Source organism: Aphelocoma coerulescens, chromosome 25 (assembly GCF_041296385.1).
Source record: "Aphelocoma coerulescens isolate FSJ_1873_10779 chromosome 25, UR_Acoe_1.0, whole genome shotgun sequence".
Taxonomy (NCBI): domain Eukaryota; kingdom Metazoa; phylum Chordata; class Aves; order Passeriformes; family Corvidae; genus Aphelocoma; species Aphelocoma coerulescens.
This window is the reverse complement of record NC_091038.1, coordinates 2,426,360-2,452,726: the sequence shown is the minus strand read 5'-3', so window position 1 is coordinate 2,452,726 and position 26,367 is coordinate 2,426,360. Positions and strand designations below refer to the sequence as shown.

The window sequence follows — 26,367 nt, the reverse complement described above, 5'->3', positions numbered from 1 at the left end:
AGTCCAAGGCCAGCCAGAGTCATCAGTCCTGGCAGCTTTCATCTGGGAGCAATCCTTGGTTGGATATATTGAATTTTGGAGGTGGAATCCACATTTCAGCCGTGGACTCCTAGATGAGAATGACAGGAAGGAAAGCACCGACCCCCCACCGTGTCCCACGTACATAAAATGGGCTGTCCGGGGGAGGGAATGACCAGCAGGACCTTTGTCCACCTCCCCGCCCCACTCCAAGGTGCAGCAGCCCCACGTGTGACCACTGAGGATGAGAAGGGGGTGGCTCCTGCTGGGGGCTGATTTTGGGAGGTTACCTGGGCACACCTGCGCTGGGACCTGGCTGAGAACAGGGGCTGAGGGGACGGTCCCCGGGTGTCCTTCTAGGAAGGATGGTTGGAGCATCTCACAGGGCCTGGGGGAGCGCCTGGATGCAGCTGGATGGGGAAAATTGATCCAGGAAAATGCTGAGGGACCAACTCGTGTGCCCAGCGGCAGCACCTGAGCAGGTGGGGCAGCACATGGGGTCATGGGGTGGAGGGGGGGGAATCTTTCTCTTTTCCCCTTTTGATTTCATCTGGACAGTCCCTTCCCAGTGCTCCCAGTCCTTCCCAGTGCCCTCAGTAGAAAGGGAGGTTATGAGGAGAAAAGGGATTTAAATTGAGGGGGGAAAAAACTCCTTTCCTGTCCTCATGTGTGTTTAAACTGGGGAGGATCCCCCTTCACCTGAGATTTTAAGGGTGTCAATCAAAGGAAAACCTGCCTTTTCCATGATGTAAGGTGTATCAATCGACAGGGAGTCCCAGTTTTCCATTTTTTTCCAGTTTAAATAGAAGGACAAAGCATTGGTGACGACATTTTAGGGGTTTGAATTGAGGGTAACCCCCTATTTTCATCATCTTCAGGTTTAAATTGAGGAGGAAACCCTGTTGCCTTTCCTTATTAAGGATTTAAATGGAGGGAAAAGCTGCCTTTTCCCATCATTTGAGAGATTTAAATTAAGGGAAATCCCCTTTCCCCCATGTTTTACGGGGTTAAATTGATAAGGAAAACCCTTTTATTTGTCATTTTATTGGTTTGAGGTAGATACGCTCTGTTCCATCATTTTAAGGACTTACATTGAAGGAAACTCCTCCTTTTGCAGCATTTTACGGGTCTGAGTTGGGGGATTCCCCTCCATTCCAGGCCATTTCTACCAGTGCCCCAACACCAAATTCCTTGCATGGGAGCAATCCGTGTGCATCTGGAATTTTTTAGGTGGGATCCCACTTTCAGGAAAATACCTGTGGACCCCCCCTGAGAACCCCTGGACCCCCCAGACTCCTGGGCCCCTGATCCCTGCGAATACCCTGGCCCTGGAAGAGGTGCCATGGACCCCTGAGACCCCTGGGAATGACCATGAGGCCCATGGACTCCCAAGACCCCTGGACCCAGCAGTAGGACCTTGTGGTCTCTGGACCCCCAAGACCCCTGGACCCCTTGGGCCTGGCAATAGGACCTCGCAGTGTCTGGACCCCCAAGATCCCTGGACCCCCAAGGTCCCTGGACCCCTGGTCCCTGTGAACCCCCTGGCTCTGGCAGTGCCACCCCTGGACCCTGCAAGACCCCTGGACTGCCTGGGAATGGTCATGAGGCTCATGATCCCCCAAGACCCCTGAAACCTACAGACCCCCTGGCCCTGGCCCTGACATCTGTGGACCCCTGGACCCCCGAGACCCCTGGACCTCTGGGAATGACCATGAAGCCCAAGGCAGCAACACCCCCCCCGCCCATCCCACGACAACAGCCCCGTTCCCATGGCAACACACAGTTTCCCACGCCCACAGCGCATGCGCCAAGCCTCTCCCGGACTACATTTCCCATCACCCCACGCGGCGCGGAAGGGCAGCGTGTCCCTACGGTGGCCGGCGCGGGCCCGGGCTCTCTGAGGGGTGGGAGGTGCTGAGGAGGGGGCGCTGAGGGTTCCGTGGTGAGGGTGTTGTGAGGGGAATGAAAGGAGCCAAACAGAGCATCTTGTATTTTTGCCTGGTTTAGTACTTTCTTTTTGCCTAAACTTTGTACCTTTCATTTTATAGTTTAGTTTCACTTACTGGATTTTGCTTAAACTTTGTACCTTTCAACGTATAATTTAGTTTTACCATGTAACCGGCATTCGTGGCTTTGTTTTAATTGCTGTTTAGATCGCTAGCTTGTAGTAGAGCATTGTCAACGAGGGACTGAGAAAATGAGCAAAACTCTCCAGCTGTGGCTTGATTACAATGACCTGAGACCTTCAGAACATTAAATAAATACGAAAGATGAAAGAGGCCTGGTTCTGGCCAGCGTGAGGGTTCAATCAAAGGACGTGATGAGGATGATGATGGAATCCTATAAAATCGAAGTAAGCACCCCGAGAACACCCAGAATAAGCACTTTAGTTCAGAATGTCGAACAGCAGATGGCAATCTTACTCCGTGGAAAGCAGAAAGGACAAAAATCCCAAGAAATCACAAAAAAAAAAAAAAAAAAAAATTCCCATGCAAAGTGGGAAAGACTTTTGAGAGGGATTCGGGAAGTCTTTTGAGTATCACAATGTCTCCAAACCCGAGGGAACAATGCCTAATGGGACGTGCTTATGGAGAGACACCCCGATACAACCCCGATATCGGAATTAAGGGATGCTTTAACAGCTCTGTCAATTTATTTGACTCAGGGAGATGAACCCTTGGTGGGGTTTAGGGGGTCCCTTGCTGAGAGTGTCATGAGTGGGAGCTGAGACCCCCGGCCCTTGCTGGGAATTCAGGGATCTTGAGGGGGCTGGGGGTTTCCTTCTCTCAGTGCAGTTTTCAGGAAATTGTTCTTCTCTCAGCCCTTTGGGATCTTTGCCTTTTGTGCCTCCACTGGGAGGGCGAGGGAGCAGCAGCCCCTGGTTTTCAGTGGCAGCCCAAAACTGGAGAATCCCATTCCTAAAGCCTGACAGATCTGAACAAACAAACACCAATTCTGCCAGTTTAACCAAAAAGCTGCATTTTGGTGTCAATGACAGGGAAAGGAGTCCTGTGCCCCCCTGGCACTGGGAGGAGAGGTGGGGAGCCATGGGGTGTACTGGGAGCACTTTCACTTTCTTGCTCCAGGAGTCCAAGGCCAGCCAGATCCGTTGGCCCTGGCAGTTTTCATCTGGGAGCAATCCTCGGACATTTGCAATTTTAGAAGGTGGAATCCCAATTTCTGCCCCAGGCGCCTGACCTCGAAGGATGGCTCTTTTCCACAGGAAGGAAATATTTCTAGGCCGGTGTCTCAGGGACAGCTGAGAGGCGACCTCTGGGAGTCCGAGGGGAGCCTGAGCTGTTGGTCCTGGCAGTTTTTGTCTGAGAGCAATCCTCAGATGTTCATAATTTTAGGAGAGGGAATCCCACTTTCGACCCCCAATTCCTGGCCATGAAGGGTGGCTATTTTGGAGAGAAATGAAAGCCTTCAAGCTCAGTGTCTCAAGGTGTCTTGGTTTAAAAGACAAATGTCTTCCAAGGAGGACGGGAACCTTCCTGGAATCAAAAGAAGACTCGTCTCTCCAAATTATTAGAACTTTGAAGACACGGGGCTTTCAGGCAAAAATGTTGAAAAAGAAATAACAGCTCTTGACTAGAAAAGAAACAGAACAGAACAGAACAAACAAAAACACAAGAACAGAAGTTTCCCACCTTCTCAGCCCTGTTTTTTCCCCTTTGGTGCAGTTACGACCACAGCTGGCAAAGGACGCTGGCGGCTCCGGCGGGGCAGAGGCTGCAGCGGGCAGGGAGGGTCCGGAGCAAGCTCAGAACTTCCCCGGGTGGTCTGGGCTGCTGCCGGCACGAGAGGGGAAAAGAGGGGTGCTCCCCCTGCAAACCCACGCAGCCGGTGTCCACTCTCCGCACTGGCAAGCTCAGAGCCTGCTGGGGTGGCAGGGGGTGTCACACCGGAGGGAAAGAAGGGGGCCCGGTCTGGGTCTGGGTCAGCGGGGGTGGCCGGGATCCTCTCGCCAGCAGCGGGCACAGGCAGCGGGGGCGGGCAGGACTCGATCGCGGCGCTGAGCGCGGCACAGAGAGCCCGGGGCGAGACTGCCGGAGGCACCTCGGACAGCTCCCGGTTCCAGAGCGGGAGAGAGCCCCAAGGCGGAGCTGCTGAAGCCCTTTATTGCCCTCCCCTGCAAGAGATCCCGTTGGAATGCCGGGGCTATCAGCCACTCTTTTCGTGTGGCTTGGTGGCTCGCTGTCCATCTAGGAGTCACCCCGTCCTCCTCCAGCACCTTCCCCGTGACAATGGGAAAAAATTCCCTGAGAAGCCTAAACCCATGAAATAATCCGCCCTGAATTTTTTCCCCGTGCCAACATCGAATTTAAGGCTTTTCAACTATATACACACACGTGTTATTCTAATTCTGTACTTATTTACAAATATATGTGTGTATATATATATATATATCCTGTTACTGCAGGCCTGGGCCCTAGGGTATATCACCATGTCCCACAGCCATAGGGAGGAGGAGGAGAGAAGATCCAGCAGGCAGGAATTGTGCAGCAAGATTGATCTATTTAATTATTTTACAAACTCTTTTATAGACTTTTTTCTTCATAGTCTAATTGGACAAAGGACCAGCCACCCCCTGGGGGTGATTGGCTAAAATCCTAAAACATCCATTGTCAAAATATTTTCCTACTTTACCATAAACAAGACTTTTCAAGGTTGCAGGTGGCTTGGTTGTTTACATTCCCTGCCACCTCTTCTGTGAGAGAGAAAAGTCTCTCACGGACTTAGAAAATAGCAAGAAAATCCTTGCTAGCAGCATTTTTGTATCTACAATATGCAGATACAGGTACAGGTGCAGTGTCACAGACAGCTCACCCAAAGATAAGCTCCCCCTGAGGGATCCATCCTGTTTCTCCATCTTTCTGCATCACCCACCAGGTGCAACCTGGTCCTTGAGCAAAAACAATCCCACGAGTGGGTTTGCCTTTCCCTGAGGCAGGGTTAATCCAGTTTTCCCTAGCAGACCTCTCAGGTGTACCAGAGGGACCTTATCTCCATCTACAGTGGGAAGGGACTCTGGGCAAGGCCAGCTTGATTGATGAGCTTCTGGTGTTGACTGGCCACGTAGCCTTTGCTAGATGCTGACTCCAGTGCTTGAAGGTCCCCCCACACAAGGTCTTCAGAGTGGTTTTCAGCAGTCCATGACACCGTTCAACCTGGTGCACGGTAGGGGATGTGATGCACCCACTCAGTGCCATGCTCCTTTGCCCAGGTGGTAACTAAGCTGTTCTCGAAATGAGTTCCACGATCAACTCAGTTCTTTAAGTGGTGCCATGCGTCCAACAGGTCTTGTTTTGCCAGGCCCAGGATGGTGTTCCGGGCAGTGCTGTGAGGCACCGGCTGCGTCTCCAACCAGCCGGTGGTTGCTCCCACCATGGTGAGCACACAGCGCTTGCCTTGTGTGGCAGGAGTTCCTCCCCGCCCCTCTCTCTACCACAGATGGCTGGTGCAGATGGGAGAGATGACCCAGGTCGGTCAAAGACCCAGCAAGGGGTCATCTCCTGGTGCCAAAAGGTCTGTAGCCCGACCAAGAATCAACATCTTGGTGTGGAGAGCAGATGTGAGAAGAGATGAAAGAAAAATAAACATCATTGACCAAAGACACTGGTCTTTACAACTATAAAAGTCACATGGATTATCATGGAGGTAGAAGCCTCTTACACACAGCCTGGGAACGTGTCAGACGGCTACTCCCCGAAGCGTGGACACATCTTCGTGGTAACTTTTCCAGAAACTGAGGGAAAGGATTTCGATGTGTGCCCCATCAGCAACTGGATGGTGAGATACACTGAATCCTAATCTCTACTATTTCTTTGCTAGCTATAAATAGGTACCTTTAATCCTGCACTGTATGTTATCTACTAGTAGTTCTTTTTGTTTTAGTCCTCTGTAGTAAATAGTCTATTTAAAGCCTTATGTCTGTTAATTTTGTGTCTATTAAATAAATAATTCATTCTGTAATAGACCTAATTGGCCATTATTAAAGAAATTGTGAACAAGAGTGGGTTTTGGGGTGCTGGCCGCTGCCAGAGGCCTGGACAAAAGGCAAGGATTTATGTAAACTTTCATCTCTATCCAAAACACCTTGGCAGGTTTGCGGCAGTGTGATGTAATCAACCTGCCAGACTTCTCCATACCCGTACTTATTCCAACGCCCATCCTTCCACAGAGACTTCACGCTCTCAGCCTGCTTAATGGCTTGAGGAATGTCTCACACTCGTGGATAGCCTGGGAGATGGTGTCCATGGTTAAATCCACTCCTTGGTCTTGTGCCCGCTTAGAGGTGGAATCTCTGCCCTGATGACCTGAGACATCACAGGCCCATCGAGCCAGGAACAAATCTCCCTTGTGCTGCGAGCCCAGATCTACCTGTGACACTTGGACTCGGGGAGCCTGGTCTGTCTGTTCACTGGGAGGGGGGTTTTGGTCAGTTCGTCACTAGAGATCTTTTCCTATTCTCTTAGGGAGAGGAGACTTTCCTCTGCTGTGCCGTGGGGTCCTTCCCACAGGAGACAGTTCTCCATGAACTTCTCCAGCGTGGTTCTAATTTCATGAGCAGCAGTTCTGCCAAAACTGCTGTAATGTGAGTCCCTCCCATGGGCAAAGACTCTTCCCCAAACTGCTGTGGTGTGGGTCACTAGTCCATGGGGTGCAGTCTTTTAAGGATGGGCTGCTCTAGTTTGGAAGCAAGGGCCTTCTCTCTCTATCTCTGGAAGCAGGAGCCCTCTCTCTCTATTTGGGCTAGCTCAGGGACCCTGCCACAACCCCCACACCCTATTTGGGTCTCCCACTGCATTACAGGATTTTTGGCTTCTACTCACTCCAGCATAGGCACCTTTCTCGTGGGCTGCGAGTGGATTTCTACTCTCCCCATGGACTTCATGGATTACGGGGGGACAGTTTGTTTTACCATAGTCCTCCCCACGGCTTGCAGAAGAATTTTAACTGCGATGCTTGGAGCACCTCCTCTCCCTCTTTCTTTCCACTGACCTTGGTGCTGCCACGTTGTCTTTCCCCACACGTTCTCACTTCCTCCTCTTTCTCCAACTAGAAGAAAAATTGCTGCTCGTGAGTACTATTGCCAACAAATTCCACCAATTCAAAGGTTCTTGCAGGATTCTGCGGTGCTGAGAGGTTGACTCTGTCTAGGTTCCATGCTGGGGGATCACTTGCCATGTTTTGCCACTGGCTCGGCTGCTATTTAACGCCTTTCTTCATGCGGGGCACCGGGAAGGAGAAATCACTGCTGCTGCCCCTGCCTTTGTGCCCACACTTGTGGCATGGCTAGGGGCAGCCAGGCAGGCCAGGTGCCTTGCCACCCTGTGGAGAAAAACTGCACGTGCCCTGTTTTGATTTCCTTCTTAAATATGTCATCACAGAGGCGTTACTGGGCCAGCAGCGTGTCCGTCTTCAGAACCATCAGGGATTGACTCTGTTGGACATGGTGGAAGCGTCCAGCAGCTTCTCACAGAAGCCACCTCTGGGCTCCCTCCCACTATCAAAAACCAGGCTGTGCAAAACTAATACAGGTACTTAATGAAGTTGTATCCAATACACAAACGGATTACCCAAGAACTGTTATTCTATTTTCACCCTTTCCTCTCGAGCCCCAAATCAGGCGCCAATAAATGTCTTGGTTTAGAAGATGAATGTCTGCCAAGGAAGGTGGGAATGGAAAGAAGACCTCTCCCTCCAAATTATTATAACTTCGAAAATTGTGGGGCTTCCAGGCAAAACTGTAGGAAAAGGAATAACAGCTCTTTGCTAGAAAATAAATAGAACAGAACAGAACACACAACAACAAAGTAACAAAAGCTTCCAACCCGCTCAGTGCTATTTGTTCCCTTTTGCTGTAGTTATGACCACGGCTGGCAAAGGGTGATGGCGGCTCTGGTGGGGCAGAGGCTGCAGTGACTCACTCGCAGTGGGTGGGGGTGTCCTATGTGAGCTCAGAACTTCCCCGGGTGGTAAGGGTGGCATTGGCACAACAAGGAGCCTCAGGGCTCCTCCAGCCCCGTGGGCAGCTGCTCCCCAACAGCCCTGAGGCCAGGGAAGGATGGAAAACACGACCTGCTCAAAAACATTGTTTATTGGACAATTTAGTCAATGCAAATGGAACCCCAAATCCGTGGGGAATTGGAGCTGGCTCCTCTTGGGGCTGGGCCTAGGAGAGGGCTGCGTTGGCTCGTCTCTGGGCTTTGCGCTCCACCTGGGCACAGTACTTGTCGGGCATTCCAGTGGCTCTGCAGAGGAAAGAATCCATCAGGTTCCCCATGGCTCTGGGACCGTGGCCCTGCAGCAGGTCCCGTTTGCTGAGGATGCAGAGGGAGCTGGGAGGTGGCCCAGGCTGGGACACCAGGAAGGATTCGGGGAGCCCAGGGAAGCAGCATGGGCAGTCCCTGACCTGAACTCCTGCAGCTTCTGCTGCCCGAGCTGGGCGAGGCGCCGGTTGCGCTGCCGGACCTCCTGCTCCTGCTGCCAGCCCTCCTCAATGAAGGCCGCCCGCTCCCGCTCCCGCTGCTGCCGGAGCTCCTGGATCTGCCGCCGCAGATCTTCAGCATGAGCGCGCTGCTGGAGCTCCCTCTGTTCCCGCTGCAGCTTCTCCCGCTCCAGCTGCTCCTGATGGGCCCTGCGGGAGAGCCGGGCTGGCTCAGGGACCCCGCCACAACCCCCACACCTGGCACAGCACCTGGGCTGGCACTGGAGTCCCCAGAGCCACCAGCTGGCACTAGGAGCCCCTGGCCACCACCTCAGCCATCCCTCGGCCCCGTGTGCCTCACCTGAGCACCCTCTGGAACTCCTGGCGGTCCTGCTCCACCTGCATGGCCAGGTACTGTTCCTTCTGGGCCACCTGCTCCAGCCGGTCCCGCCTCAGCTGCTGCTCCAGCTCCACCTTCTTCCGCGCATTCTCCAGCTCCTGCCGCCGCCATTCCCGGTCTGCGGCTTCTTGGTTCCTCTTGGCCATCAGAGCATCCTGCCCACATAGGGGACAGTGCTGGGCTTCCCTCTGGGGGCGGCTATGGAAGCCCTTGGCCGTGGCTTTGGCTCAGCTGGCAGCGCTCCAGGACATGCCCTGGCTCCAGGGGCTGGTCCTGCAGACCCCCCACATGCAGGGGCGCTGCCCCTTTGCCGGGCTGGGGACAGGGACGGTGGCAGGAGAGCGTGTCACCTGTGCCCGGGCCACTCACCCGCTCTGCCTGCCAGTCCCGGGCCCGCTCCTGCGCGGCTCTGAGCCGGGCCAGCTCCTTCTCCTTCTCCAGGCGCAGTTGTTCCTGCTCCGCCTCCAAGGCGGCCTCGCGCTCCTGGGGGGGACAGAGCTCCAGAGTGGGGGAGAGCCCCGGGATGGGGGACAGAGCCCCGGGATGGGGGACACAGCCCCGGGATGTGGGAGAGAGCCCCGGGGTGAGGGACAGAGCCCCGGGATGGGGGACAGAGCCCCGGGATGTGGGAGAGAGCCCCGGGGTGAGGGACAGAGCCCCGGGATGGGGGACAGAGCCCCGGGGTGTGGGACAGAGGCCCGGGATGGGGGACAGAGCCCCGAGGTGTGGGACAGAGCCTCGGGATGGGGGACAGAGACCCGGGATGGGGGACAGAGCCCCGGGATGGGGGACAGAGCCCCGGGGTGTGGGACAGAGACCCGGGATGGGGGACAGAGCCCCGGGATGGGGGACAGAGCCCCAGGGTGGGGGACAGAGCCCCAGGGTGGGACAGATTCCCAGGGTGTGGGACAGAGCCTCGGGATGGAGGACAGAGCCCCGGGGTGTGGGGCAGAGCCCCAGGGGGGGGGGCAGAGCCCCAGGGTCAGGACAGAGCTGCGGGGTGGGACAGAGCCCTGGGGTGGGACAGAGCCTCAGTGCGGCTCCCACAGCCCCTGCCCAGCCCACCAGGAGCCCCCCACCCACTGCTCTTACAGCCTTCTGCCGCTGCTGCTCCAGCACCCGCTCATCCTCCAGCCTCTCCTGCTCCCGCTGCTCATCCTTCAGCCGCTGGCTCTCCATGTTGGAACGTTTAATATCAGCATGGATTTGCTTTAGTTGCTCCTGCTTCTGCTCCCAGGCCTGGAAACACCATGCAGGGCTGGAAGACACTGCTCCCTCCTCCTCCTCACTCAGGGCAGGGAGGCTTTGGGTCCCCTCTCGGGGATGCCACAATGTCCCCAAGGGACCAGAGCTCTGATCCTGCTGGCTGCTGTCCCCACTCCCCGAGCGTGGCTGACCCAGCACTGCCAATCCCCTTCCAGCCAGGTGGAAACCTCCTTGCACCCCGTTCCCTGCTCCCACCTTCTGATCCTCCTTCTTCATCTCCTTTAGGCGCTCCAGCTGCCTCAGGCTCTCCTGGTATTTCTCCTCATCTCTCAGCGCCCGCTTCTCTGCGTTCTGCTCCATCTGCTTCACAAGGTCCTGCCTGGCTCTGGGAACACGAGAGCGGAAGGGTTCCCTCCAGCTGTGTCCTGCTTCCCATGGTGGGAATGCTGGCATGGACAGGGCTGGTGTGGTGGAATGGGCCAGATGCCTCCATGGGGAAGAGGCAGCTTCTGCCCACCTCATCATCTCCTGCTTCCTCTGGCGCTCCAGCTCCTCCTGGACTGCCACGCCCTTCTCCCACTCCATTTCCATCATCTTGTCCAGGCGCTTCTCCTCCTCCGCCAGTTCCTTGCGGATCATCCGCTTCTCCAGGATTTGCTTGTCCCGGATCATGTTGCACTTGGAATTGAGGAAGAGCTGTGGGGACAAGAGGTGTCTGTGGCTCTGAGCCGCCCTGGGACACAGGCAGTAGGGAGGGCAAGGGAAGCAGAACAGGAGCCCGGGAGCACGAGGAGCAGGGGGGCTCAGGCAGTGCCCGGTGACAGCAGGGAGCGCTGGCCCTACCGAGGTCAGTTCCCGCATCTCTTCCTCCTGCTCCAGCCTCATCCTCATCGCCCGCTGCAGCAGCTTCTGCCTTTCCTGCTGCTCCTTCTCCTCCTCCAGGTCACTCAGATGCTCCCTCTCGTTCTGCAGTTCTGCCTTTCTCAGCTCCTCGCTCTGGGCCTTTTTCAGGGCTTCCTGCGGGCACAGGGAGTGCTGCCCAGTCCCGGGCACCTTCCTGAGGGCTCCTGGGGCCACACTTCAGGTGCCACATTCCCGGCACGGAGCGGGGACACGACGAGCTCCTGGGGCCCTGGCACAGCCATGGGCACCCCTTCCCACACCTCTGGGCAGGCACCCTGTGCCCTTGAAAGGCTGGGAGCGCTGGGGACAATTCCCGGGATGCTGCCCAGCTCTCAGTGGAGCCCCGAGCCCTGCAGCTTCCCCTGTGCCTCAAAACATGAGGGACAGAAGGGGGACCTCCTTGGTGAAGCCACCACCCCTCGAGGTCAGCCGGGGAGCAGGAAAAGGGGGAGCAGGAGGGGAGATGCCTACGAAAGCAGCGTCCTGTCTGGCTTTCAGGGTCTTCAGCCTGTCCCAACGCTCCTCCTCGGTTGGGGATCGAGCTGATTCCTTGATCTTCTCATATTCCTTTTTCCCAATGATGAGACACGGTTGGGGCTTTTCCTGGGGAATGCTGTGGGCACAGGGAGAGTGGTCAGGGGCACGGAGACCCCAACAGCTCCCTGTGTTCCCTGAGCTGCCTGAGCTGCCCACTCGGCCACCAAATCAGCCCAGAGCAATGCGGGAAGCGCTGGGGAAGCCGTGGGAACCCGGCTGTCCTGGTGTGGGCGGAGGCAGGAAGGGAAAGTGTGGTGAAAATGGCACCAGGCTGGGATGCAGGGGGGCAGGATCCCCGGGGGTGGCCAGGGCACACTGCCAATCCTGCTCCCCCGAGATTTTGGGATGGTGCAGTGACACCCATTCCCGCAAAACCCCTCAGGGCTCAGGCACCGCCTTACACGAAGTTCCGGATCAGGTCCCCGGTGATGATTCTGGTGGTCTTTGGTTTGTAACTGATGGAGGGCAGAGCTCCAGGATGTTTTGACACATCCCGAAGGATCACGATGGGGCTGCTGGAATCGGTGCCCTGCGGGAAAGGATAATGTGAGCAACCCGAACCCCCCCACACTCAGTGCTTCCCGGACACCAACTGATCCCGGGAGGAGCTCTGGACCCTCTGACGGGATCGGCTGCGGGGCTGTCAGGGGACACGGCTGGAGGGGCTGGGGGTCAGGAGGAGACCGGGATCCTGGCTGGGAAATCCCGGGGGAAGACCTTGGGACGGACGGACTGGAATCCCGGCGGGGAAAGCCGGGGGCGGCGGGCGAGGAGGGATCCCCGGGTGGGGCCCCCGGCACGGAGGGTCCGGGATCCTGTGCCGGCAGTCGCGGCTGCCATCACGCTGCGAGTGCCGGCGCCGTCACGGGGTGTCGGTGGTGTGACAATGTCCCGGAGCCGACTGTCACAATGCGATGGAACCGACTGTGACAGCGTGCCCGAAGCCATTGTCGCGATGTGTGGGGACCGGCTGTTGCCACTGCAACGCCACCAACAGCTCCCGACACCGGCGGGACAGGGGATGAGAGGGCGGTGCGGAAGCTCCCAGAGTTGGGAAGGTGAAATACAAAGGATGGTAGAGATGGAATTGCGGCAGCCAAGAGCAGCCAGAGGCTGCGAGAGGCACAGCCCCGCAGGCAGCGAGCGCAGGGAGGAAAGAGGGGCACGGGAGGCTCCGGAGATTCCCCTGCAGCTCGTGGGGGTCCCCGGGGAGCAGAGACCCCCCTGGAGGAGCCCCCGGTGGAGCAGGGGATGCCCGAAGGGGGCTGTGAGCCCCCCAAGCTGGAGCAGCTGCAGAAACAACCTGTGCTGAACTGCCCCGGACCCCCCAGTCCCGTCTCCTTGCGCCACTGGAAGGAGGAGGGAGAGCCCGTGAAGGAGGGAGGGGTGGTGGGAAGGTGTTTTGAAGGGTTTATTTTACTTCTCCTTAGCCTGCTCTCATTTTGTCAGCAATAAATTGAATTAATATCTTTTATTTCGAGCCTGGTTCGCCCGTGACAGGATTTGATGAGCAATCTCTCCTGGTTCTTATTTCAGCCCAGGAACCCTTCGCTCCATTTTCTCTCCCCATCTGGCTGCGGAGGGCAGTGAGAGAGCGGCTTTGGTGGGTGCGGGGCACCCGGGCAGCGTCAGCCCACGGCAAGGCAGGAGGGAGGAGGGTCCCTCTCAGGATGCTGAGCAGATCCTTGTGGGATTTGCCTGAGTTTTGGGGCTCCCTCAGTGCCTTGGGCAGAGGGACAAAATGATCAATTGCTGCATTTCCGGGCTGCTTCCCTCGCAGCTGCCCCTGCAGGGGCGGTTTCCAGCCAGCCCTGCTCTGCAAACCATCCAAGGCCCTCGCAGAGCCACTGCTTGGGCTCCCCTTGGCTTTTGTGCTTCTCGCAGGGCTGAGCAAACCACAGCCACGCCTTTTCCCCCACACAATTCTCACCTTGCAGCAGCTCTAAAGCTGCGAGAGTCAAAGCCCAGGGGGCGGGGGGGGCCCTCAGATCCTGGCTGCCCCTGGGGCTGGCCAGAGCAGGGCTGGCCAATGCCCATCCCTGCGCAGTGGGGCTGTGGCGTGGCCTGGCCCCACACTTGGATGGCCACTGGCTGCACGGAGGAGTTTGGGAGCTGCTTCCTGCCTGGGGCTCCATTCCCAAGCTGCTCTTGCCACCTCAGATGCTGCAGGGGATGAGCGAGAATGGAGAAGTCTGAAATAGGTTTTCTCCCAAAACCAACAAACCCAAAGTGTCCCAACCCCCCGGGACAGAAACCCCATAGTGGGAGGGGGGGAATGTGGGGATCAGGAGAGGCAGGGGCAGCCCCCAAACAGCTTCAGCCCCTTCCGATTTACAGCGTCCCAGCCCTGCAGCATCAAACTGGGGCTAAATCAGCCATTTCCTGGGGAAGATACCTGCAGTTTTCACAGTGCTGCAGGGGAGAGGGCAGAACGGTCCTCGGGTGTTGTGGGCAGAGGAGGGGACGGTCACGAGCGTTCCAGGCTGGTTCCCAGCACTGAGAACCTGAAGGAGGTGTGGGGGTGTGTTACAGTGCGGATTCTGCAACGCGCGTATCAGACAACGAGACCCGTGGAAAAAAAAATATATATGGAGGGATTCTTGATAGATGTTTCAGAGAGATGTCTGTTACTCCAGCCCCATGGCCGGGATCTGCCGAGGAACTGGTACAGTCACGGGACCCGAGGGTCCTTGCCCACACAGGGGAACACAAAACAACCAATGGGGAACGAGGCTGACCAGGGACAGGAAAACCCCGTGCCTCCCACCCAGGGCCCCTCTCCCAGGGCCACATGGCAGGGGGGAAGGACCCCAACATTTCACCTGTTTATTTTTAATAAAAAGAGATTTAAAACTTAACATTGAAAACAACTGGATAAACATAACAAGAATCTTTTCAAAACCAAACAAGCCACCCTCCTGAGTCTTCAAATGTCCAAACAGATTCTCTGGAACATCTTAAAGCTGACAGAAGGGAGACAGGACTCTCCGGGCATGCTTTGTGGGGAAACTGAGGCAGGAGAGGGTTTCTTCCATGTGTACCTGTTGGAACTCTAAACAACACTAGTTAATTTCTTTCCCTCTCCCTTTTCATCCCCCACTCGGCATTGGAAAGGGATTTTTGGGGAAACAATTGGCAAAGGCATGGTTTTGTGAGGGAAACCATGAGTGAAAAAACGGATTGGGAATACAGTGGGAGTAATAGGATATAGGGTAAAGGGGAAAGGTGGGATTAGGAAAGGGAGACTGTAGGGGGGGCTTATAATGGAGATATTGTCTACCATGACTACGATTTTTAGCATATTTACTGCCCTTTACAGAAACACCATCAGGCCCAGTGACCTCTGCTGCTTGTAACCCTTTCCTACCTTGTACAATTTTGAATTCCACCACCTCTGCATCTCCCAAGCTTGTGATGTACTTTTCAGGGTTATTCTTTTTAATTGCAGTGCTATGAAGAAATATGTCTTCCTGGTTGTCACATCTTGTAAAAAACCATAATTTTGTTTAATATTATACCATTTTACTATTCCTAGAACCTTAGCTATGGTGATTTTTTCCTTTTTCCGAGTGGCTGCTGTTTTCTGTCTCGCTGCGTTCCTGGTTTCACTTTCGTTTTCACCCTCTCCTGCGTTGGAGCCGTCGGGGCTGCTCGTGCCTGTGTGCTCTACCCAGGGGTCGCAGTCGGGGCCGTGCGGGCCAGGCGGTGCTGCACCGCTCAGCTCCCCGCGTGCTGCCGCCTCTGCTCTCAGCTGCGTTGCTGCAGCCTGGCGCCGTGCCCAAGTCTTGGCCGGGACCCTGGGCAACAACCCCCCCACACCCAGCTCCAGCGCCTGTTTCGGCAAGGTGCAGCTCTGCCGCCAGCCGCCTCAGCCCCAGGACATGAGGGTCCCCCCCGCCCCCTGGGCTTTGACTCTCGCAGCTTCAGAGCTGCTGCAAGGTGAGAATTGTGTGGGGGAAAAGGCGTGGCTGTGGTTTGCTCAGCCCTGCGAGAAGCACAAAAGTCAAGGGGAGCCCAAGCAGTGGCTCTGCGAGGGCCTTGGATGGTTTGCAGAGCAGGGCTGGCTGGAAACCACCCCTGCAGGGGCAGCTGCGAGGGAAGCAGCCCGGAAATGCAGCAATGGATCATTTTGTCCCTCTGCCCAAGGCACTGAGGGAGCCCCAAAACTCAGGCAAATCCCACAAGGATCTGCTCAGCACCCTGAGCGGGACCCTCCTCCTTCCTGCCTTGCCGTGGGCTGGTGCTGCCCGGATGCCCCGCACCCACCAAAGACGCTCTCTCACTGCCCTCCGCAGCCGGACGGGGAGAGAAAGTTTTTAGTAGAATCAGGAAATTGGAGAATCCCGTTCCTAAAGCAGGAGACAGCTGAACAAAGAAACACTATTTCTCCCCGTTTCAGCAAAAAGCTGCATTTTGGGCCCAGCAGAAGTCAGTCGGGTCCTCCAGTGTCCCCCAGCACCCTCAGTGTCCCAGCACGTTCCCGTAGATGTCACTGGGTGCCCGCGGTCGCCCGTGGGGTCCCGGCAGCTCCGCGTAGGTCACTTGGGTATCCTGGGGCGGAGCGGTGCGGGTGGGCCCTGCAGGAGACCCTGGCTGTGGCATCTGTGTGACACCCCCCGTGGGTGACGTGTCCCTGTGTGTGTCCCACCCCATACTCACCCTGCGTCCGCTTCGTCATCGTGACCTCGGTGTACAGCACCTCCCCTCCTCCAGGGGGCCCGGGGCTCCTGGGGAGCCCTGCAGGGATGGGGGGATGTGTGAGAGGGGATGGAAGGTCTTGGGGGCTGCGGAAAAGGAGGGTCATGTCTGGAGCCCCCCACTCACCTTTCCTGGTGCTTCCTGGAGGCTGCAAGGGAAAGGGGTGGAGGTGACTGTGGGGTCCCCAAGGCCCTGACCACCCTCGGGAATCCTAAAGTCCCACAAAGCTCTCAATTCCCCCCAGGACACTCCAGAATTCCTGGAGCACCCCAGAAGCCCTGAACCTCACCAGTGCCCCTGGCCCTGATGCCCCCAGAGCCCCAAGGCTGGCAGGGATGGCCACCCTCCGGACTGCCCCAGGATTCCTGAAAGAACCCCCAGCATCCCTGCCCCACCCTCCAACACCACCCCAAATCCTCGAGGACCTGGAGAAATGTCACTGGGGGCTCAGTGCTGCACAAGTCAGGGGCTGTGGGTGCTGCCCCATCATCCCCACATTCTCGGTGGCCTCCCAGCTCCCCAGGGCCCCCGTTGGCCCCATTGTCACCCACCCAGGTGGTGTCACCAGTGCCAGCCCACAATGACACCCACGAGCAGAACCAGGAACAGGAGGGACCCGGCAACCCCTGCGGCCACTGCTGGGGACAGAGGGGGACACATCAGGGTCAGCTGTCACTGCGGGGGTGCTGCAATCCCAATGACCCCGAGTGACCCCACCTGTGTTCCTGTGTCCCTGCGGAGTCACCGTCAGTGCCAGCTCGGGGCTGAGCGCCTGGAACACGCGGTGCCCGTCCTGTCCCAGCTGGTTGGTGGCCACGCACTGGTAGGTGCCGGAATGTCCCACATGGACGTCCCCGAGCTCCAGGAGAGGACCCCGGGCCACCTCGCTGCCGTTGTGCAGCCAGGTGAAGGTGACAGGGGCTGAGCCCACCTGCACCGAGCAGCGCAGGGTCACGGGGTCACCTGCGCGCACCGGCTGTGCCAGGGCACCGGGGCTGATGGTGGCATTGGCCACGGGCACTGTGGGGACACAGACGGGGCTGGCACCTGGCCAGGGGTGATGGGGATGTGGTGGGTGGGGTCACCCCATTCCTGAGGGTCCCGCTCACCCAGGACGGTGACATTCAGGGGGACACTCTCGCCCACGCTGTCCCCATCACTGGCCCGGCACTGGTAGTGGCCGCTGTCATTGTCCCCAACGTGGCGCCGCTCCAGGTGGGGGCCGGTGCCCAGCGGTGCCCACGAGCTGGCCCGGTGCCAGGAGAAGGACAGGGGACCTGTCCCCGCGGCCACCGCGCAGCTCAGCACCAGGCGGTCCCCCAGTGCCACCTGTCCCCCAGGGGGCTGTGCCGACACGGACACCCGAGAGTCGGACCCCTGCGGGAGGGACAGAAAGGGAATGGGGCACCCGGGAGGGGTGGGAGACACCAAGGACCATTGAGGAACTCAGGGAAGGGGAGGATCAGGGAGGGGTGTGGGATCCCAGTGAGGAAGAAGTCGTTCAACAGATGGGGGAGGAAGCTTGGAAGGGGTGAAAGGGATCCCAGAAAGGTTCATGGAGGGGCGACCTGGAGAGGATTGCAGGGAACCACAGGGAAGGTTTTGGGGACCAGAAATGGATGGGACCTGTGGACCATGGAGGGACGTAAGAGAAGGAGAGATGAATCTAGGGAGGGGTGAGGGGAGCCAGTTACGGATGAGGGGACAGATGGCAGTGATGCGGGGACTCGAGAAGGCGTCATGGAGGGCTGCGGGGTCCCCAGGCAGGACTGGGGGACCCGTGGTGGCTGTCGGGGCTCCCCGCGCCCATCCCCGCACTCACTGCGCACCGTGACGCGGAGCCGGGCGCTGCTCTTCCACACGGCCCCCACTCAAAGCGCACCTCGCAGCTGTAATTCCCCGAGTGGGAGACCCCCACGGTGGGCAGCAGGAGCTGCGAGGACCCCTGCGGGCCCCCCACCAACCGCCCGTCCCGGTAGAAGAGGTGCAGGAGGGGGGCTCGGGGCCGCAGGGTGCTGGGGTTGCTGCAGCAGCTGAGATTCAGGGGGGACCCCTCGGTGGGCTCGGGGGGACCCTCCAGCACCAGCCCCAGGAACAGCTCTGGGAAGGAGAAAAGAGGGGGGACAGTGACCCCGAGTCCATTGGGCATGGGCTGTGGGGGTGCTGAGGTGTGGGGGGGACGGGGTGTCAGGGTGGCGGCTGTGGGGTGCTCACTGTACACTGTCACTGTTACCGGCGCCGACTCCTTCCACCCCCGTGACACCTCGGTATCCACCCAGCCCCTGCAGCAGTAGTGGCCGCTGTCCTGCAGCCGCAGAGGGGACAGGGACAGCTCGGTCCCACGGGGGAGCATCTCCAGTTCCTTCTGGTCACAGTAGAAGGGCACCCAAGTCACCGGTTTGTCCTGCCAGCTCCGGCAGCGCAGTGTCACCATGTCCCCCTCCAGCAGCGCCCGTGCTGGCAACTGCAGCACCAGAATGCCTGTGGGACAGGGGGGTCCCGTCACACCATGGGGATCCATGGGGTCCTGATGGCACCGGCACGCCCCGATTGGGTCACAGCCAGCGCACCAGGGGTTCCCAATTCCAACACGGGTTTTTGCTTGCACTGGGGTGCTTTGGGATATCCCTGTGTGCAGGTGACAGGCGCTCGTCACACCAGGGGAGTGACCCATGGAGTGGAGCCCACCCAGAGTCCTTGAGAACCCTGCGGGTGCCAGGCTGGGGACACTCAAACCCCCTCACCATTGGAGACGCTCACAGAGGGGCTCCGCCAGGTGCCGGGTCCAGGTCACACTGGTAGGTGCCACTCTTGGTGACATGGAATTGGTCGGGTCCCTGCAGCCGCCAGTCCCATCGTGCCCGTCCCCACATCCCCGTCCTTACATTCCTGTCCCTCCATTCCTGTCCCCTGTTCCCCACAGCCACCCCATGACTGCGGTCACATTTAAGGGCTCCATGCCCATGCTCGGGCTCTGCTGCCCTTGGGGACCTCAGGGCACCCCACAGCTCCCCTGTGCCCCCTCCCCACCGCTCTCTGCCTCACCAGGGCCCATCCCCGGGGCATCAGGCCCGTGCCCGGGGCACTCACGCCACAGGAGCAGCGCCACCTTCCCGGCCATCCCGGTGTCCCCGGCCACCCAGGCTGGCTGTCACACGCTGCTGATGTCACCCATCCCCTGGGTGGCGGCTCTTTGGCCAAAGAGGAAGGAAGCGATGTTACGTCGCGTCCTAACGTGTTGGCGGGGCATGGTGGGGGCAGGGTGGGGTGACCCAGAGTCCAGAGAGGGACAGAGACCCAGAGCCCCCCCGAGGTGCTCGTGGCCTGGGGATCACCCCCGGCACATTCCGAGGGGCTCTGGCTCTGTGCCCCCCTGCCCCACAGGGGCTTTTTCCTCCCTTTATTTCCATTTCTTTCCCTTTTTCCATCATCTTCCTGTCACCCCCAGCAGCCCCTGACTCAGTGATCCTGGGGAGCTCCCGAGCAGGGAACGAGTTAAGGGGAACCGGAGGAGGGAGAAAAGGGGGTGCAGGGGGTGCAGGGAGGTTTGGGGGGGCAGTGGGGAATGGGGGTGTCCGCCTGTGGCCCCCAACACTTTCACTTCCTCTCTCTGGCAGCAGAAGGAAGAGGCCGTTTGTGCTGAGAGTCAGACGGGGGCGGGTTCTGACCTGGGGGGGCACATCCAGAGGGGTCCTGTCCTGGGGTATGTCCCTGTTCTGGGGGTGACACGTCCTGGGGGGATCCTGTCCCAGGGGTGACGTATCCAGGCTGGGGGAGGGCGCAGGTCTTGACCTGAGGGATGGCGGTTCTGGGGGTTGCCTTGACAGGTTCCGGGGGGGGTCCCTATTTCAGGGGGGATCCTGGGGACCAGTGGCCATCCCAGCGTGGGGCCCGGCCATGCCACAGCCCCACTGCGCAGGGATAGGCATTGGCCAGCCCTGCTCTGGCCAGCCCCAGGGGCAGCCAGCACCTGAGGGTCCCCCCGCCGCCTGGGCTTTGACTCTCGCAGCTTTAGAGCTGCTGCAAGGTGAGAATTGTGTGGGGAAAAGGCGTGGCTGTGGTTTGCTCAGCGCTGCGAGAAGCACAAAAGCCAAGGGGAGCCCAAGCAGTGGCTCTGCGAGGGCCTTGGATGGTTTGCAGAGCAGGGCTGGCTGGAAACCGCCCCTGCAGGGGCAGCTGCGAGGGAAGCAGCCCGGAAATGCAGCAATGGATCATTTTGTCCCTCTGCCCAAAGCACTGAGGGAGCCCCAAAACTCAGGCAAATCCCACAAGGATCTGCTCAGCACCCTGAGCGGGACCCTCCTCCTTCCCGAGCTCAGCAGGCAGAGCTGAACAAACCAACCCCATTTCTCCCACTTTAATCCAAACGCTGCCTTTTGGCTCCAAGAAGAGGGAAAAGGGTCCTGCGCCCCCCAGGCACTGGGAGGGGGAATGGGGAGGCCCTGGGGCGCTGGGAAGGGCAGTGAGGGACCCCTGGGGGGACTCGATGCCTCCCAGTGATCCCCAATTTCCCCCCAGGGTCACATCACACTCTCGTAGGTGGCACCGGGGTCCTGCTGTCCCTCGTAGGGTCCCGGCAGCTCCGCGTTGGTCACTTGTGGATGCCGAGGGGGGGCAGGGCCGGGGGACACCCGTGGGGGCGCTGGCAGAGACAGCGGCTGTGGGGACCTGGGAGGGGGTGACACCCGTGGGGGACGTGTCCCTGTCCCCAGCCCCGTACTCACCCCCGCCCGCTCGCTGCCCACGCTGTGTGGCTCCAGCAGCTCCCCCTCCTCCGGGGGGGCCCTGCGGGGATAAGGGGGGGCCTGAGGGGGTGTCTGGGGAAGGGGGAAAGGGGAGTCACGGCCGGAGCCCCCCCCCTCGCCTGTCCTGGGGCTTCCTGGCGGCTGCAAGGAAAAGGGGAGGGGGTGATTATGGGGAACCCGGGACCCCTGGACCTTCCTGGGACCTCGGCAGCTCTCACCGCTCAAGGGACCCCCAAATCCCCACTGGAGCTCCAATTCCCACTGCACCCCTGATTCCCCCCTGGACACTCCAAGCACCCCTGATCCCCCAGAACTTCTGCGCCACCACATTGCCCCCAAGATCCCCGGTGCCCTGGACCCCCTGAGACCCCAGAACCCCAAACCCAGCAGGGAGGGGCACCCCCAAAACTCCTCCAGGACCCCAGAATGATCCCTCAACATCCCTGCATGGCCCTCCATCAACTCCCCAAACCCTCCAGGAGCTCCCACTGCCAGCCCAATATTCCTCAAAGCCCACCCAGGGGTGCCCCTGGAGCCCAAGCAAGACCCTCCAGAATCCTCCTAAAGCCCCCAGGACCCTCAGCTGAGGTCACTGTGGGCTCGATTTCCCCCAGCTCAGGGGCTGTGGGTGCTGCCCCATCGCCCCCCACTCTGGGGGCTTCCCCTCACTCCAGCACCCCCATTGGCCCCATTGTCACCCACCCAGGCGGTGCCACCAGTGACAGCCCCCGATGACAGCCAGGAGCAGGACCAGGAACAGGAGGCTCCTGCCGATGTTCACAGCCACTGCTGGGGACAGAGGGGGACACATCAGGGTCAGCTGCCATGCCGGGGGTCCTGCACCCTCCAGTAACCCCGAGTGACCCCACCTGTGTCCCAGTGTCCCTGCGGTGTCACCGTCAGTGCCAGCTCGGGGCTGAGCGTCCGGAACATGCGGTGCCCGTCCTGTCCCAGCTGGTTGGTGGCCACGCACTGGTAGGTGCCGGAATGTCCCACATGGACGTTCCCGAGCTCCAGGAGGCAACCCCGGGCTGCCTCCTGCCCGTTGTGCAGCCAGGTGAAGGTGACAGGGGCTGAGCCCACCTGCACCGAGCAGCGCAGGGTCACGGGGTCACCTGCGCGCACCGGGTGTGCCAGGGCACCGGGGCTGATGGTGGCATTGGCCACGGGCACTGCGGGGACACAGACGGGGCTGGCACCTGGCCGGGGGGGATGGGGATGCGGTGGGTGGGGTCACCCCATTCCTGAGGGTCCCGCTCACCCAGGACGGTGACATTCAGGGGGACACTCTCTCCCATGCTGTCCCCATCGCTGGCCCGGCACTGGTATTGGCCGCTGTCATTGTCCCCAACGTGGCGCAGCTCCAGGTGGGGGCCGGTGCCCAGCAGTGCCCACGAGTCCCCCCGGTGCCAGGAGAAGGACAGGGGACCTGTCCCCGTGGCCACCGTGCAGCTCAGCACCAGGCGGTCCCCCAGTGCCACCTGTCCCCCGGGGGGCTGCGCCAACACGGACACCCCAGAGAGCGGGACCCCTGCAAGAAGGGCACACCAGAGGACAGTGAAGGACCCGAGGAAGTTTAGAGAGCATCGGGGGGACCCCTGTGAGGACGAGGGCACACAGAGATGTTGGGGGAGGCTTGGAAAAGGCAGGAATGGACCCCAAGGAAGGATGGGGGGTTTCAGTGCCAGGACACCTTGAGAGGGATGAGGGGACCCGAGGGAGTGGTGGGGACCCAGACAGGGATAGTGGCACCTGGATACTGTGGAGGGATCTCAGAGAGGGGTAGGGTGGACCCAGGGAGAGGTGAGGGTATCGGTTGAGGCATGGGGATACGCAGGCAGTGATGGGGGGAGCCGGAAAATGTCATGGAGGGCTGCGGGGTGCCCAGGTAGGACCCATGGCGGCTGTCGGGGCTCCCCGCGCCCATCCCCGCACTCACTGCGCACCGTGACGCGGAGCTGGGCGCTGCTCTTCCACACGGCCCCCTGCTCGGAGCGCATCTCGCAGCTGTAATTCCCCGAGTGGGAGACTCCCACGGTGGGCAGCAGGAGCTGCGGGGACCCCTGCGGACCCCCCACCAACCGCCCGTCCCGGTAGAAGAGGTGCAGGAGGGGGGCTCGGGGCCGCAGGGGGCTGGGGGTGCTGAGGCAGCTGAGATTCAGGGGGAACCCCTCGGTGGGCTCAGGGGGACCCTCCAGCACCGGCACTGGGAACAGCTCTGGGAAGGAGATGAGGGGGAGGACGTGACCCCGAGTCCATTGGGCATGGGCTGTGGGGGTGCTGAGGTGTGGGGGTGTCGGGGTGTCAGGGTGGCGGCTGTGGGGTGCTCACCGTGCACTGTCACTGTCACCGGCGCTGAATGCGCCCACCGCTTTGACATCTTGGATTCCACCCGGCCCCTGCAGCGGTAGCGGCCGCTGTCCTGCAGCCGCAGAGGGGACAGGGTCAGCTCGGTCCCGCGGGGGAGCATCTGCAATTGTTTCTCCTCGTGGTAGAAGGACACCCAGGTCACCGGTTTGTCCTGCCAGCCCCGGCAGCGCAGTGTCACCGTGTCCCCCTCCAGCAGCGCCTGCACCGGCACCTGCAGCACCAGCCAGTCTTGGGGACAGGGGGGTCAGGTTACACCGTGGGGATCCGTGGGGTCCTGATGGCACCGGGACGCCCCGATTGGGTCACAGCCAGCGCACCAGGCGTCCCCAATTCCAACACGGGGCTCCGCTCGCACTGGGATGCTCTGATATGTCCCCATTTACAGGGGACGGGCTCTCATCACACCGGGGGGTGACCCATGGAGCGGAGCCCACCCAGAGCCCTCGAGAACCCCGCGGGTGCCAGGCTGGGGACACTCTACCCCCCTCACCATTGGAGATGCTCACGGGGGAGCTGAGCCCGGTGCCGGGTCTGTCACACTGGTAGGTGCCACTCTTGGTGACACTAAAGTGGTTGGGTCCCTGCAGCTGCCAGCTCTGCCCATCCTTGTACCAGGTGGTGGCACCGGCAGTGCCCGAGCCCTGGCAGGTCAGTGTCACCCAGTCCCACAGCACCGGCGGCGTCCAGGGGGGCTCCACGAGGAGCTGGGTGGTCTGGGCGCCTGCGGGTGACAGGGGACACCAGCCTGCCAGGGCCAGCGCGGGATGGGGACAGCGGGGCGGGGACGTGGCATCCCCCCGAGGACTCACCAGCGAGGCCGAGGGTCTGGGCTGGAAGGGAGAAGGGACAGGGCTGGGTGGGGGTGGCAGCACGGGGACAGCGGCACCCGGGGCACGGAGTGTGGGGCTGTCCCTGAAGTGTACCTGTGCAGACACGGGTCTGGCACTCACCTCTTGGGGATGGGGACACCGTGCCCAGCCCAAGCTAAGGCAGGATATGGGGACACTGTGGACACCCCAGGCAGGAGGAGACCTTGGACACCCCATGCTGGCACATGTCACTGGCAGCCGCCCCACGGCCTCTGTCCCTATGGCCCATCCCCGTGGTGCTGATCCCCTTATCCCTGTCCCTGCACCCCTGTCCCCCTGGCCCTGTCCCCACAGCTGTCCCAGCTCCATGATGCCTCCCCACACTCCTGTTCACCCATTATTGTCCCCACTCTCATATCCACATGACCCGGGTCACCTCATGGACCGGCTCTGCTGCCCTTGGGGACCTCAGGGCACCCCGCAGCCCCCCTGTGCCCCCTCCCCACCACTCCCTTCCCCACCAGGGCCCATCCCTGGGGCGTCAGGCCCATGCCTGGGGCACTCACCCCACAGGAGCAGAGCCACTTTCCCGGCCATCCCGGTGTCCCCGGCCACCCGGGCTGGCTGTCACACGCTGCTGATGCCACCCATCCCCTGGGTGGCGGCTCTTGGGGCCAAAGAGGAAGGAAGCGAGGTCAGGTCTCGTCCTTATGTGTAGGTGGCACATGGTGGGGGCAGGGTGGGGACAGGCTGGGGGCAGGGTGGGGACATTGTGGAACATGGCGAGGACATGGTGGGGACGTAGTAGGGACGTGGTGTTGCCAGAATTTGGAGGCTGAGGAGGCATAGGGAGGCAAGGATGTGTGTCCAGGGCAATGCGGGTGCCATGGGAGCAGGGACTCAGGGATGAGAGTCCCAGGGGAACGTGGGCTCCAGGGATTTGGGATCATGGGATGGGGATCCCTCTGGGATAGGAGGGCTGGGGGAAAGGGGCCCTGTGGGAATGGGGGTCCTGGGGGAATCAAAGTCCTGGGGAAGGGGGGTCTCAGGGGCTGGAGTTACTGGGATGGGGGTCCTTGGGAATGGGGAATGGCTGTCCCGGGATGGGCGTCCCAGGGAGGGGGGACGTAAGGAATGGGGGTCCCATGGTCGAGGTTCTCAGAGGAATGGGGGTCCCAGGGATGGGCAGTGGCTGGGTGGGCACGTGGGTCGCAGCTCCTTCACTGGGTGCCTCCGATTTTGGGGTGAGTCAGGGCCCAGCACTGCCCTCATGGGGTGCTTGCGGACTGGGGGGGACACCACAGGGCGGAACTCCAGGCCTGTGCCCCAGCCCCGGGGCTTCTTCCTCTTTTCATTTCCATTTCTTCCTTTATTTCCATCACTTTCCCATCCCCCCCGCCCCCTCCAGTTCGTGGCTCAACGATCCCAGGGAGCTCCCGAGCAGGGAACGGGTCCTGAGGGTGCTGAGGTTCCCCTGCCCCCTGGGCTTTGACTCTCGCAGCTTTAGAGCTGCTGCAAGGTGAGAATTGTGTGGGGGAAAAGGCGTGGCTGTGGTTTGCTCAGCGCTGCGAGAAGCACAAAAGCCAAGGGGAGCCCAAGCAGTGGCTCTGCGAGGGCCTTGGATGGTTTGCAGAGCAGGGCTGGCTGGAAACCGCCCCTGCAGGGGCAGCTGCGAGGGAAGCAGCCCGGAAATGCAGCAATGGATCATTTTGTCCCTCTGCCCAAGGCACTGAGGGAGCCCCAAAACTCAGGCAACTCCCACAAGGATCTGCTCAGCACCCTGAGTGGGACTCCCCTCCTTCCTGGCTCAAACCTGCAGCCCTTTGGAAGCTCCTGGAAAGAATGTTTGGGTTCTGGCTGTGGCCAACAGACGAGAGGGAGAAGTGTGGAAATACCGAGCCGTGGCTCTGGCCCGCGGCCGTGCTGGGGCTGTGGGGGGTGACCCCGGCTGGATTCCAGGAGTCTCCAGAGCTGCTCCATGCCTGCCCTCCTCACCTGCGCAGGGCAGGGGAATAGACAGGGCTCTGCCCCGCCCTTGCCACGCCCGTTCCGGGACACCCCACGAGTGCCCGGAGGTGTGCGAGGCGTTGCCATGGCAACAATCGGTCCCCACATATCGCGACAGCGGCTTCGGAGGCGCTGCCACAGTCGCTTCGGACACCCCGTGACAGTCCCGGCACCCGCAGCTCGATGGCAGCCGGGCCCCTTCCCAGTGCTCTGGGACCACCATTCTGGTCCCTCCTTTCC

At 60.1% G+C, this 26,367-nt stretch overlaps 3 protein-coding genes across 3 annotated transcripts; all 3 read right to left on the bottom strand.

Moving 5' to 3' along the window:
• Positions 1 to 8,197: 8,197 nt before the first annotated feature.
• LOC138098523 (cilia- and flagella-associated protein 45-like) lies at positions 8,198 to 12,338 on the bottom strand. The gene is given in 12 exon segments (XM_068995096.1): positions 8,198 to 8,276; positions 8,438 to 8,662; positions 8,814 to 9,007; positions 9,222 to 9,335; positions 9,945 to 10,091; positions 10,314 to 10,443; positions 10,576 to 10,754; positions 10,902 to 11,075; positions 11,433 to 11,574; positions 11,900 to 12,066; positions 12,068 to 12,205; positions 12,207 to 12,338. Coding segments are annotated over 12 exon segments (1,821 nt in total).
• Positions 12,339 to 15,498: 3,160 nt separating this feature from the next.
• LOC138098510 (Fc receptor-like protein 2) lies at positions 15,499 to 19,339 on the bottom strand. Its single transcript, XM_068995083.1, is given in 11 exon segments — positions 15,499 to 16,075; positions 16,158 to 16,235; positions 16,323 to 16,344; positions 16,748 to 16,834; positions 16,909 to 17,216; positions 17,306 to 17,556; positions 17,558 to 17,573; positions 18,019 to 18,060; positions 18,063 to 18,296; positions 18,411 to 18,677; positions 19,287 to 19,339. Coding segments are annotated over 11 exon segments (1,452 nt in total). The 5' UTR covers positions 19,318 to 19,339; the 3' UTR covers positions 15,499 to 15,959.
• A 1,111-nt stretch (positions 19,340 to 20,450) lies between these two features.
• On the bottom strand, positions 20,451 to 24,717 carry LOC138098524 (Fc receptor-like B). Its single transcript, XM_068995097.1, has 9 exons — positions 24,687 to 24,717; positions 24,121 to 24,141; positions 23,802 to 24,032; positions 23,273 to 23,539; positions 22,203 to 22,472; positions 21,811 to 22,113; positions 21,644 to 21,730; positions 21,061 to 21,082; positions 20,451 to 20,838 (listed from the first exon to the last, which is right to left on the bottom strand). The coding sequence occupies exons 1-9, from the start codon at positions 24,715 to 24,717 to the stop codon at positions 20,451 to 20,453; spliced, it is 1,620 nt and encodes a 539-aa protein (XP_068851198.1).
• Positions 24,718 to 26,367: the final 1,650 nt, after the last annotated feature.

Excerpts from the sequence above, each read along its gene's own strand:
- LOC138098524 (XM_068995097.1), bottom strand. The coding sequence starts at position 24,717 with ATGGCCGGGAAAGTGGCTCTGCTCCTGTGGG. Across the intron at positions 24,033-24,120 it reads CCAGACCCTCGGCCTCGCTG|GCGCCCAGACCACCCAGCTC; the intron begins GTGAGTCCTCGG and ends TGTCACCCGCAG. Across the intron at positions 21,731-21,810 it reads GCAGGGACACTGGGACACAG|CAGTGGCTGTGAACATCGGC; the intron begins GTGGGGTCACTC and ends CTCTGTCCCCAG.